Here is a 13,387-nt window from a genome sequence, read left to right as displayed (position 1 = left end):
ACAGTCTAAGGGGAAGCACTCGCAGGGGTCAGCACGAGCCAAAAGCACCATCTCTGGCAAAGCACCATTTTGCCTAAGCGCTTGGCAGTTAATCATGGCAGTTAGGCAGGAGACAGAGATGTTGTGTGTACTACTCAAACAAAGTTACACACAGCACAGGTATGATACGATATTGTCTCACTCAGGCTCTGGCTGCTCTTCTCATCCCTATGGCTGTCTACTTTCAAAATCAACCACCCTTTGTCCCTTCTCTCCACATCAGTCTCTCCCTCCTTCCCTCACCCTTGTTCAGTTCGCATACACTTTATACCCTCATACATCATCCTCCACTGTGCAGCATAGAAAACACCAATATAAATCTTTCAACCACTTGCTGTCTCTTTCTGTTCTCCTGCTACTAGCTGCAGGGAATATTTCACCAAATCCTGGCCCTCCGTCTGTTGCTAACTTCTCCTCTGCCACACACAGAAACCCCAAAAATCTGTTTAATGTTCACTGCACATTCTCTACAGTCTCTTTTAACTGCGCACTCTAGAACGCATGGTCGGTTCGTAACAAACTACCCACAATCTACGATTTCTTCCTCTCACACTCTCTGAACTTGCTAGCCCTTACAGAAACATAGCTTCAAACCTTTGACACTGCTTCCCCTGCTGCCCTATCCTATGTTGGACTTCACTTCTCCCATACCCCCAGACCTGATGACAGGCACGGTGGAGGAGTAGGTGTCACGGCGGACAGGATGTAAGATACATAAATCACAAAACACGTTTTCTAGGCGAGAAGCTGGGGATAAGGTCACCTCCTATCTAATCCCTAACTGCTCTCCCTATTCTGCTTTGCCCACATTCAGACCTTGAAGGTAGGAATAATGTGTCCTCGTGCCTGGGCTGAGAATACCCTAGAATCCCTGAGATGGGGAAAGGGGAAAAAGGGATAGCCTGCTCCCTCAGAACCAGGAGGGAACAGACGACACACAAAAGCCAAGACAGCAAACCAAAGAAATAAGAAACCAACTTATCTTATCTGAGCCGGAAAAGCCAATCCTTCACTCCTTACTTCCACAGACTGACTGAGCTATAACCCGCATGGCCCCCTGGGAGTGAAAGTAATTTAAGCCAATGACCCCACCCAGAGCACCTGAAGGGAGGCGGATCTAGCACGACTCCAAAACAAAACAAATGATTAGACACGTGCTGCTAATCTGACAGACCTCCGCACATCGTCTGAGCAGGGCATGACAGTAGGCATACTACTTTCTCCACAGTGCACATTCAGGTCATTCCCCCTGTACCCTCTCTCACATTCCCCTCTTTTGAGGTTCACACCATTAGACTCTTCCATCCATTCCCGCTGGGAGTTGCAGTTGTCTATCGTCCCCCAAGCTCCCCCCACCAATTTCTGGATCACTTTGCAGCTTGGCTTCCTTACTTCCTATGTTCTGAATCACCAACTCTTATTATGGGTGATTTTAATATCCCCATTGATGATCCTACCTCCCCATCAGCCGCTCACTTTCTTTCTTTAACTTCCTCTCTTGGCCTATCACAACTTACTTCCTCTGCCACGCATGAACAGGGCAATATACTGTACTTGATCTAGTGTTCTTCCGTCACTGCTCAGTCTCAAACTTTAGTAACTTATCCTTCCCACTTTCTGACCACAATCTTCTTTCATTTACCATAAAGACCTCTCACTTTTCTCATGGCAATCCTACTTTTCACACTTACAGAAACCTACACACCATTAATTGCCAGCAACTTATTAACACCTTACAACTAGCTCTTACCCCAATCACTTCCCTCCCCTGTCCAGACTTGGCTGCCAATCATTACAACCAGACCCTCAATCCACCCTAGATGAAGTAGCTCCAATTTCAATCCGACCCGCTCAACACAGAACACGGCAACCCTGGCAAACACCTGAAACACGTTTTCTTCAGCGCTGCTCCAGATGTGCAGAACGCTTATGGAGAAAATCGCGGATATCAGCAGACTTCCTCCATTATAAATTTAGGCTCAAAACATACAATTCGGCTCTCAACATTGCCAAACAAAAGTACTTCACCTCTCTCATCTCCTCACTCTCAAATAACTCAAAACGACTCTTTGACACTTTTCATTCCCTTCTAAGCCCTAAAGTTCCAGAACCTGTCACTGACCTCTGCGCTGATGGCATGGCCACTTACTTCAGAGACAAGATTGGCAGTATCTGGCAGGAAATAATCTCCCAGTCCCCAAATAATTTCAATCCTCCTCCCTCCAATTCCTCTACATGCTCTCTCTCCTCTTTTGACCCTATAACAGAGGAAGAAGTCTGTAAAGTGTAAAGTAGAACTGGCTTAGTTGCCCATAGCAACCAATCAGATTCCGCCTTTCATTTTTCACAGCTCCTTTGGAAAATGAAAGGTGGAATCTGATTGGTTGCTATGGGCAACTAAGCCAGTTCTACTTCACGCCAGTTTGATAAAGCTCCCCTTATGTTCTTATTATATGAATCTCTGCCCCACTTGATGCCCCCAGTGAACTTTTTAGCCTTGCCCGCAGCTGCCTAAAAGGGTATTCCTGTTATGTAAAGTTATCCCCTCTCCATAGAATATGAGAACAGGGACCCGTACCCTATGGAGCCCCTTTAATAAAGCATAGAGAAGGCCAAGGTGCTCACAAGAGTGCTGCTTCCTTCTCAAACAGCTCATCAGTGGGGGTCCTGGTCGTCTGACCCTTACCGATCAGATACTGGTGACCTATCCTGAGAATAGGTCCTCAGTAAGAAAATCTCGGAAAACCCCTTTAAGTTTATTATTAATTAAAACGCTAATGATGGATATATATGGATGCAAATGGGGAGATAGTATCACGTCATATCAGGGAGATATCATTCTCAGACATCCCAACCTGCAAAAACTCATTTCAGGGAGGTGCACTTCTCATTTCAGGGAGGTTTTCTTTTTTTTCTTTCACAAACTTTTTATTACATTTTCCAAACATATGCAGTATCTGCACACTCTGCTCTATGGTGTGGAGGACTGGGCTCATTACCCTGCCCCAAATTATCATATTTCTGTATATGATTAAAGGGATTCTGTCACCACCTATAAGCCCTGTGAGCTAAACATCTGCTCATGTCCAGGGTAGCATTCTGATTTCTAAGGTGGCCTTATAAAAGCTATTTGTGGCTTTATTTTGCGGAAAAACAGGTTTTACTAACCTGACAATCATTGAATTAAGGTGCCCAAGCAGGAGAGGTCTGTGGATGCATGGTGCCCGGCCGCACGCATCGCCGTTCGTGCCCAGCGCCGCCTTCTACTCCTCAGTGCCGCCTCTCCCTCCCTCCCTCCCCCTCCTCCCGCTTTGAGATCCCGCACGTGCGCACGGGCTCAGCCTGATGCCCCGTTGCGGACTGCTGGCATCGGCTTCTTCTTGCACTGTGCGCACGCGCCAAGAAGGGGACACTGCTACAGGTTGGCTGAAAGGTTTACTGCGAGTAAACTAGAGATGGGAAGTTCGGATCTTTCAAATGAACCGATTCATGAATCTAATCTTCGGTTCACTCGCTGAGCTGACAAGAAGCAAGTGAACCGAAGCTTAGGTTGCGCAATGCGCATGCGCGGAAGCTTCCATTCACTTGCTGACATGCTGAGTCGGCTCTTGGTCTGAGTCAGGAAGTTTATTCTTTAAAACCCTGTGTGTAATTATCTACCCCACTGTAGGAAAAAAAAACAAGCATCCAGGGGGGTGAATTTAACACTGGGGTAAATAATATAATTAAAATGGAGGGTTAAATGTGTAAATGTATTTAAAAAAAAATACATCTCTCTCAATAGTTCTATAGCTACTGAATGAGCCAGAAGAAGGGATGCCTTTAACATATATATCTCCTTGAGAAGCCAATTTGACCCTAAAGGGTTAATTCAACCTGTAATGTAAACTCTGTGTCCTGTCACTTCTCTTATCTCTCTGCTCTGCTATCAGTGAACCTTTCCGGGATATATTGTCTCACATGCGGGAGTCAGGGAGCCACTATCTAATAGCGGGAGACTCCCTGAACGGCCGGGAGACTTGAGATCCCTGCATTCTGCACTTAGCATATACAATATAGGAATATAAACCGCCTTCTGCTGTACATATGCATATAGATACTAAGCAAATTGTAAGTAGGAATTTTACAAATCTTCATCCATTTGCTGCATATCCTTCCTGGAGATATTTTATTACATTGTGTTTCAATGTTAAAATGCATAATGAAGCTGTTCACAGCATAATGTATATCCCATTTACAAGTAAAATGACTGTATATGAATAATGCAAAGTTAGAGAATACTTCTCCATATAAGCCCTCAGCCAGCACTGCCTATTGTTGCGGCGTCATTTTTTTCCAATGTTGCCTCTATGAGAACAGAAGCGTAGGACGAAGAACTTGGTTTTCTCGCTCCAGCAGCAGCCTTCTGAATATGAGCTCACATTTGGATCACGTATTTTGAGCTGCAGAAATCTGTTAAATAATATCCTCTTCTAAACACTGCAGAAAAGCAGCTTGTTCTGCTGTGTTACTGGTCATGTCTCTACACCAACCTTAGGACACGGCTTTCCAGAGGTGTAAGTGGTCAGTTATTAAAAATAGAATTTGTAAGTACGATACAGAAGATACAAAAACATGTAACTGTGGTTTTAGTTGATTTTTAATATAGTGTAGAGAGAGGGATGTTAAACATTTTCGAAATGTACTTCATTAGGGAAAGATATCTCTTTGTTCTAGAAAACAGGGCGTAAGAGTCTTCTTAGCAAAGTAGCTGAGTCTGTCTTCAGTTCTACTAAGCGCTGAAGATACCTGTGTGCTTCCTTTTGTCACTACCCCAGTCCCTGACTGTGCCCTAACTATCAGTGTCCATATCTGTGTCCATATCAGGTGTCTACAGGGCTCAGTAGAACACCAAAGACTGAAGACACTTTTTAGCAACACGCAGCACTGCTCCTCACACCCTCTCTCCTTAATAAAGTATATTACAAAATTGTTTAAGATCCCTGTCCCTATACAATATTAAAAATAAACTGATACGACCGCTACAATTTAAATTAAAACTGCATAGAGACCATATTTTTATGGTAGTTAATTTTTGCATTTAGTGTGTATGCACGTGATTGTTAGTTCCACTTTTTAAGGATGGGATGGAGACCTTTATTATGGTATACGAAAAGGCCTTCCTAAATTCTTCTCTGGGAAAGCCTTTTCTGATCCTTTGGTCTCTTCTACACAAGCAGCAGTGCAATGGTGCAGCAGACTTATCATCCAACATGAGCCACTATGATATATCTGGTGCTGTTTTAGACTTTCTGAATTAGCTTTGCCCTATTTACATGTTAAATCTGCCCCACAATGTAATGGAGACAGAACCCCTTACACTGTAAGCAGGCTGCAGAGCAAGATCACTTCAAAATGCTTTACTAACCTTAAAAACATAATGAAATTAGAAGGAGGAAACTAGAAATTAGAAGGAGGAAACGTATTACTAAGGCCATAGTTCTTATCTTTTTCCTGAATAAGTGGAAAGTTGAACGCTTCCTTATTAATTATAATGAAGATGTTAATTAGAATAGGGTTTAAGATCTAATCTGGAAAATTCATGTATTTGTTAACTGATTTGTCATTTGTGACTCATAGAAGAGCTTGGAAATATCATGTGGCAGAGAATATCTTGTCAGTGTTTGAAGGCCACTCTTGTCAATCACAATAGAAAAATAGACTTATATGGAACATGAGTGGGAATGCATCAGACCTTGTCTACCTCATATTCCTGTATATATTTAATGTACCATCTATATATTGTGGTGATGTGTACGGTATAACTGCTGGAAGGTGTGTATATCCCACCCAGATACCTCAGCTGGGTGAGATACTGTAAATAAAATCCAGAGAGCTGCAGGGGTTTCAGCAAAGTGTAGTTTGCTGAAACAGTTTTGTTTACATTTTGTTCTGGGCTGGATTTTATTTGGACTGGTGGATAGGTTTGGTAGTGGGATCTGCCAGTCCACACCCTTCCAGTCCGGGTAATGTCTTTTACCTCAGGTCATCGCAGGTGAGGCCTGCTGTAATCAAGAAGGGATAAAACCAACCCTCTGTGTGTCAGTCTGGGAGAGAAAAATTGGAAACAGAGATCTACAGGGCCCCCCCCCCCCCCCTGAAGTTTGGGGGGGCCCAGCGACGCCTATGGAAAGAGGGTCGCACGGTCAGAGTCGGGAGAACTTCTGGACCATCTGCCCCCAAGGGTGCTGAATGGTTTCAGCCAGGAGGGCTGAGGGGCCACGAGGCTATGTGAAGGCTGATCTCTTCCCTGTCTGGACTTGTGTCTGATGAGCAGACCTGCTAAGGCTTGGATCCTGAAACCCTTTGTACAAGCTGTGCTTAGAGGTGAGTCAGGGAAAACTACTGTGTATTAGGAAGTGCCAAAACGGGCAGGTGTTTATTTGATGTTTATGTTTGTGTGGGTGCTGAAGTGCCAAAATAAAGCACCAGTTTGGACATTAAATCCTGTTGTCTGCAAAGCAATCTGTAATTGCGACCCCCTGAGAGAGAGAGCGATCCCTTACAATGTATAAAGAAAGACGTATATATGTGTGTATGTATGTTCCGCGATCACTCAAAAACCCAACCATAGATTTCAACTAAACTTGGTATACACGTCCCTTGCTACCTGGAAAGAAATCTTGTGGGGGCCACAGCTCTCTAAGACGTACCGTTCCTGAGATATTCCCAAAAAATAACCTGCATTAGCCAATACAAGCCTGCAAGTCTTTTTCTTCATATCCCAACTGCCATACACAGGGTCGGTCACATGTCCCTTATCAGCCAATAGAAGCTCGCAGGCCCTTAATCTCTACATACACACAGTTTTACTCCAGGTTTCCATAACAACCCAGCTATTTTTCTTCACTGCTGTAGGTCAGCTTTAGGCTATAGGGTACAACTATACTGCTACATGTGTCGCGCGACAATTTTTATAGTCTATGGTGTTGCACTGCGACATGTGACATGCTGGGACGCGACAGTCGCAGAAAAATTCATCTTGAATGGATTTTTTGCAAATGTCGTATCGCAGTCGCAGCATGTCGCATGTCGCAGTGTGACACCATAGCCTATCATTATAAAAATTGTTGAAACAAAATGTCGCACGACACATGTTGTCATGTAGTTCTAACATTAAATGGGCAGGGCGCTGTGGAGGTCACTGTTAAAGGGGCGAGCACTGTAGAGGTCACTGTTAAAGAGGCGTTCACTGTGGATGTTACTGTTAAGGGGGCAGGCCGCTGTGGAGGTCACTGTTAAAGGGGCGGACACTGTGGAGGTCACTGTTAAGGGGGCAGGGGCCACTATTAAAGGGGCAACTGCTGTGGAGGTCACTGTTAAGGCAGCGGGGTACTGTGGAGGTCACTATTAAGGGGGCGGGCCCCTGAGGAGGTCACTGTCAAGGGAGTGGGGTGCTGTGAAACTCACTGTTAAAGGGGCGGGCTGCTGTGGAGGTCACTGTTAAGGCAGCGGGGTACTGTGGAGGTCACTTTTAAGGGGTGGGCCCCTGAGGAGGTCACTGTCAAGGGAGTGGGGTGCTGTGAAACTCACTGTTAAAGGGGCGGGCTGCTGTGAAGGTAAAAGTTAAGGGGATGGCTGCTGTGGAGGTCCCATTTTAAAGTGGCGGAGCACTGTGTGGGGGGGGGTCAGTGTTAAGGGGTGGGGGACTGTGGAGTTCACTGTTAAAGGGGCTGGGTACTGTAGAGGTCACTGCTATGGGGGATACTGTCAATATCTTTTAACGACACACACAAACATTAAATGAAATATACCCGTGCGAAGCCGGGTCCTTCTGCTAGTAGACTATAAAGCAAGTTCCATATTTTTGACAGATAATAAGATTTAGATAATAGCAAGAAAACTATAGCACTCCGAAGTTGATGCAAAGTTCAGTAGATTTATTATAATTGATGGAAAAACAACATGTGACGTTTCAGTCAAGTAGTGACCTTTTTCAAACGCTATTTTCCAGAGAAGAAGTAAGATAGAAGATGATGCTGTTCTGAATAGTGGGACTTCACAGTAGTATGCGCTCAAGTCCCACTGTGAGGTCCCATTATTCATAGCGTCATCATCTTCCATCTCACGTCTTCTCTGGCAAGTAGTGTTTGAAAAAGGTCACTACTTGAACGAAACGTCACATATTGTTTTGCCCTGAATTATAATAAATCTACTGAACTTTGCATCTACTTTGAAGTGCTATAGTTTTCTTACTTGTATGAAAAGGGTTGGGCAGCCCTATTTGAAGCACCCAGAATAAACAAATGAACCAAATCTGCTTGAACTGCGGATTTAGATACTGGCTTATATTTTATTTAAATGGAGGATGTACAGTATGTATTCAAATGGTCCAGGTGATGTTGTAGACTTATTGCGTTACAGATTTCCATACCTTGAAGAATTACATTGGTTGATTTGGGAATTACAATTTATAGAGAGGGCCTGTCACCACCCCTGACATGTTTGTTTTTGTTTGGTTTTAGCATATTCATGGCCTATCCTAATGTCAGATTGGTGGAGGTGCAACTTTCAGCACTCCTGACGATCAGATGTTCTGCAGGACTCAGCCCTCATGTGAGTGCCGTTGACTCTTCATTGTTAACATCAGGACATCTACCTGCACATTGTCTACTTAGCAGTGACAGTACAGGGGATGGCAGCTTTATACTGTTTACTTCATCCTGAGAATAACAATCCTCTGCACCACCGTAGATGGTAATGTAAAAGATGAAGAGGCTGCAGGGCTCGCATGAACATTGTGACTTCTTCAAATAGCTGATTGGAAGGTGCCGAGATTCAGACCCACACCATTGTGGTATTGATGGCCTGTCCTATCCCGAGACCTTCCTCTTGAGTATAGTCTTCTCAATTGAAGGCTTGAGGACTTTTGGAATGAGCTGAGACAGTGTTAAAGGGGTTTTCAGAGTGTTTAATACTGATTACTTATTCTCGGGATAGGTTATGAGTATCTGATCAATGAGAGTCCAACTTCTGGCACCCCACACGAATAGCTGTTTGAAGAAGGGAAGGTGCTCCAGTGAGTGCTGCAGCCTCCTTACAGCTTACTTAGCACAGCGCTGTCCGCTGGATAATGGATGTGCTTGGTATTGCACCCTAGGCCTATTCACTTGTGGTGCATCTCTGCAAGTTTGTGTACCAGGACTGAAATCTACGTCAGTGAGGGAGCTGGAGAAGACTTCCGGTACAATCCATTCCAGTTTCCTGGCTTTGATTATAATAAATGTGCTTAGGCCCAGCCCTGTACTACTCATGTTTTGAAAAACTGCAAGTAGGACACAAACAAATGTTGCAGATTTTTGTGCAAGCAGGGTTCGCACCAGTTTTTTGGTGTACGGAGTTCATAAATGTGGCCCATGTAATTGACAGTCCATATATTACTAGACTATTTTCTTGTGTATGTAGCTTGTAGCATTCAGCATACTTGTCCTAGAACAGTTTTTTCTGACTAATTGCTGTACATTTTTGCTTCAGGTTATTTTACCAGAAAGATGCGTAGTAGATAAAACAACTTGATAAAAGTTGATATTTCTAACGAATACATTCATCAGTGCCTGGATTTAGCATGCCAGTAAGAGGTCAGAGGCACTTACAAGTCCATTTAGTTAGGTTAGTTTCACACTAGTGGCACAGGCTTCCGGCAGGCTGTCCTGGCATAGAATTCCAGGAATTGGCTGATCAAAAACTGCTGCGCACAGCAGTATTTATTTGGCTGATTCTCGGCTTATTCGCCAGATTGCGTCCGGATCTCCGCCAGACCCCATTATAGTTAAAGGGGTTCTATATTTTTGTTTAAACTGATGATCTATCCTCTGGATAGATCATCAGCATCTGACCGGCGGGGGTCCGACACCCGGGACCCCCGCCGATCAGCTGTTTGAGAAGGCAGCGGCGCTCCAGCCTTCTCACTGTTTACCGCAGACCCAGTGACGTCACGGCTAGTATCAACTGGCCTGGGCACTTGAATGGAGCTTAGCCCTGCTTTGGCCAGTTGATACTAGTCGTGACATCACTGGGCCAGCAGTAAACAGTGAGAAGGCCGCGGCGCTGCTGGAGTGCCGCTGCCTTTTCAAACAGCTGATTGGCGGGGGTCCCGGGTGTCGGACCCCCGCCGATCAGATGCTGATGATATATATCCAGAGGATAGATCATCAGTTTAAACAAACTGCAGAACCCCTTTAATGGTGCCAGATGGACTTTTGGCAGTGTCCAGCAGTGATGAATCCGGCACGCTGTTCGTGGCCAGGAAAGCCTGCTAATGTGAAACTAGAAGGTATTTCTTCAACCCTTAATTTTTGGAACCACAATAGCTATTTATCGAACTAAATTCAAGCAACGGCTATCTGTGTAAGGATCCTATGACACATACGCTTGACATTTAGGGGCACAAAAGTATTTCATGTAAGATAATATTACATGAAGCGCTGACTCACAGACACCACGCGTGCACCGTCAGGGGTAAGGAGATCTGGCGGTCTTTTCTCCTTACCCTCACACTGCGCACGCGCAGATTGTGAAATCTCCTTTTGTTCCCAGCACTATCAGCCATCTGGGGGGTGGGTGGTGGGTGCAGCATATTGGGGGGCATAACCCTAAAGCAGTTTACCTGTAAGGCTGAGTGCACACGGGGCAGATCTGTTACAGAAATTTCTGTTACTGTTGCCTACGTGAGCAGCAGCAACAATCCTATTCAAATGTATAGAACGGATTTTCAGTCGGAGACAGTACTGCAAGAAATCTATACTCCTACCTTAAAGGGGTTGTGCAGGGGTTTTATATTGATGACCTATTCTCAAAATAGGTCCTTAATATCTGATCGATGGGGGTATAACACTTGGCACCCACTCGGAATAGCTGTCCATGCGAGCGCTGCTTCCTCTTCATTAGCCCACACGTAGTCTCCCCTGTAGCGGTGGCAAAGTGTAATTACAAGCAACTGCTCCATTCAAGTGCGAGTACTTGTAATTAAACTGGCTTAGAGATAAGTGAAAAGATTCTACAGGATCGATTTGTCCAATCAGCAGGACTGTTAGAATCAATTTGTTTTATGCAAATGAAGAAGCCCTGCTAATTGGACAAATTGATTCTGTAGAATCTTTTCGCTCAGCTTCCGAGACAACGGGCAGCCTAACAAAGTGGAAGTAGCGCTCGCATGAAGTGCCATCTCCTCTTAAAACAGCTGATTGGCCCGAGGTGCGGGGTGTCAAACCCCCACCGATCACCTTAACTACCATGTGTTACTCCTACCTTAACACCATTTTTTGAGCTTCATATATAGAGGATCTATCCTCAGGATAGGTAATCAACATCAGACTGGTAGGGGGCCAGCCTGGCACCCCTCGCGATCTGCTATTCCCTGCAGCCTCCGGCACCAGGGCTCACATTTTGAACAGAACCAGAAGCACAATTCAAAGTGTAGTGGCCGTTCTAGCTTACATTTAGATGAGTGGGACCTGAGCTGCAGTAACCCATCCCAACCACTACTCGTTGAATGGAAATGTGCTTCCAGCTCCTTTCAAAGTACTAGCTCCATCCTGGTACTAGTTCCGGTGAGGGTGTCATTTGTCAAACCCCCACCAATCTGATATTGATGACCTATGCTGAAGATATGTGGCGCCTGGAAAACCTCTTTAAATACAGTAAAAGTAACGCAATATAATTACATTATAATTAATGCTGTCAAAGCCACTCCAGAACGTTTCTCCTGTGTTGTTAAAAGCTGCAGATAACCGCTGTTGACAGGCATTGCAGTATAATAGTTGCTGGGGGCCATTAATGGTATATTAATGTAAACTCCTATTACTATATCTCTCTCTCTCTCTTTTTCTAGATGGGTTCTTATAGTACTTGCATTGGGAGTCTCTGTTGGGGGTTTTCCAACCTTCATGGCATTGTTAACAATAATGGAACAGTCAGCAGTGATATTCTTGCCATTATTGTAGAATAATATCTATGGTCTATGTACTTGTTTGAAATATCCATACTATAACATAACGGAACTAATAAAACCGTAGAATAATAAATATTAACTGGTTATATACCATTATGTTTCCATGTGAAGCTATTATTACGCTTCACATTTCAGATATACTATTTCACCTACTATTTCCAACTAGAATGATTAAAAATGAGCAGTTCATATTTCAGATGTGTAATGATCATTCTAGTATAAGCAAGTGAGTACTTTTCAATGTAACATGTTACTGTGGGACTGTTAAGTGTACATAATCCAGATTTATATCACACAGAGAAGGCTTAAACAATAATTATGAGAAGGCAAATAGGTGTTGTGCAATGAAGCATATTCTGCACTATGGATAATGATTCCATACATTAAATATTAGTCCAAATTCCAAGCTGAGAATGGTCAGGATGTTGGAGCATAAACTGAGTGGTAGCGACTGGATCTCTTGGAATCCAACGTAGTACAAAAGCATTAACATCCCAAGAATCAAGATGTTCTTCTCCAGGGAGAAGTGATGGGGAAAACTCTGGATATTGCATGTAGAGCAGGAATTGGTATCTGTGATATCCTGACTGTGCTTGTGGGTTTGGTCGAGAGTATTGAGATAAAATATTCCCTGTTACATCTCTTCCTCTAAGAAGAACATGACCTGGTATATTAGTGACCAGCCAGTGTCTCCAGAATCTTTGTATTGGCCGGAACCTGCTTGGAGCATCAGGGTTTACCATGATCAAAGTATACATCTCTTCTGGTTTGGCTTTGAGGAATTTGATCCAAGGAGGGCCCCAAACTTTGGTTAAACTGTCTGGGTACTCAAAGCAGTTTGGTATATAAATACAGGAAACATCACCCATGCTTGGGTATATGACACGAAGGTTACCACTGCAGAACCTGGAATCATCTCCAATGAGAGTCTCGAAGTCACATGAAACAGGAGTACAGGCGAAGAATGATGGTAGGGACAACAGTATCCCAAATATAAGCCATAATTTTGCCATTAAAAGCTGTACTTTGTAAGTTGTTACCACTAATGGTCCTCCAGGTGTGTGTTGAGAAACACTCTGGGACCTTTTATGATGTCATAATTAGTTATTTTTCTATTTAGCTTTGCTAACAGGGGCTGTTCTCCTGATGGATATATTCTCTTCAAAATAGTAGTTTAATTAAAGAGTTTTCCGAGTAGTTGTCAGGATAGGTCATCAGTATGTTGTTGTGGGGTTCCAACTCCCAACCCCCAAAATCAGCTATTTGAGATGTTTGCGCTGCTCCAGTAGTGGCTGTGCTTGGTATTGCAGCTCAACCCCATTCACTTCTATGGGCCACCGATGAATGTGATTTTAATGG

General features: G+C 44.0%; 2 protein-coding genes across 6 annotated transcripts in view; one reads left to right on the top strand and one right to left on the bottom strand.

The window, feature by feature from the left end:
• Positions 1 to 13,387, top strand: part of CDKL5 (cyclin dependent kinase like 5) — a 398,517-nt gene that overhangs the window by 92,801 nt on the left and 292,329 nt on the right. The window lies entirely within an intron of this gene.
• LOC120993670 (phosphatidylethanolamine-binding protein 4-like) lies at positions 12,412 to 13,041 on the bottom strand. The gene has a single exon (XM_040422151.1). The coding sequence runs from the start codon at positions 13,039 to 13,041 to the stop codon at positions 12,412 to 12,414; it is 630 nt and encodes a 209-aa protein (XP_040278085.1).

Source organism: Bufo bufo, chromosome 3 (genome assembly GCF_905171765.1).
Source record: "Bufo bufo chromosome 3, aBufBuf1.1, whole genome shotgun sequence".
Lineage (NCBI taxonomy): Eukaryota > Metazoa > Chordata > Amphibia > Anura > Bufonidae > Bufo > Bufo bufo.
This window is presented reverse-complemented; position numbering and strand designations above follow the sequence as displayed.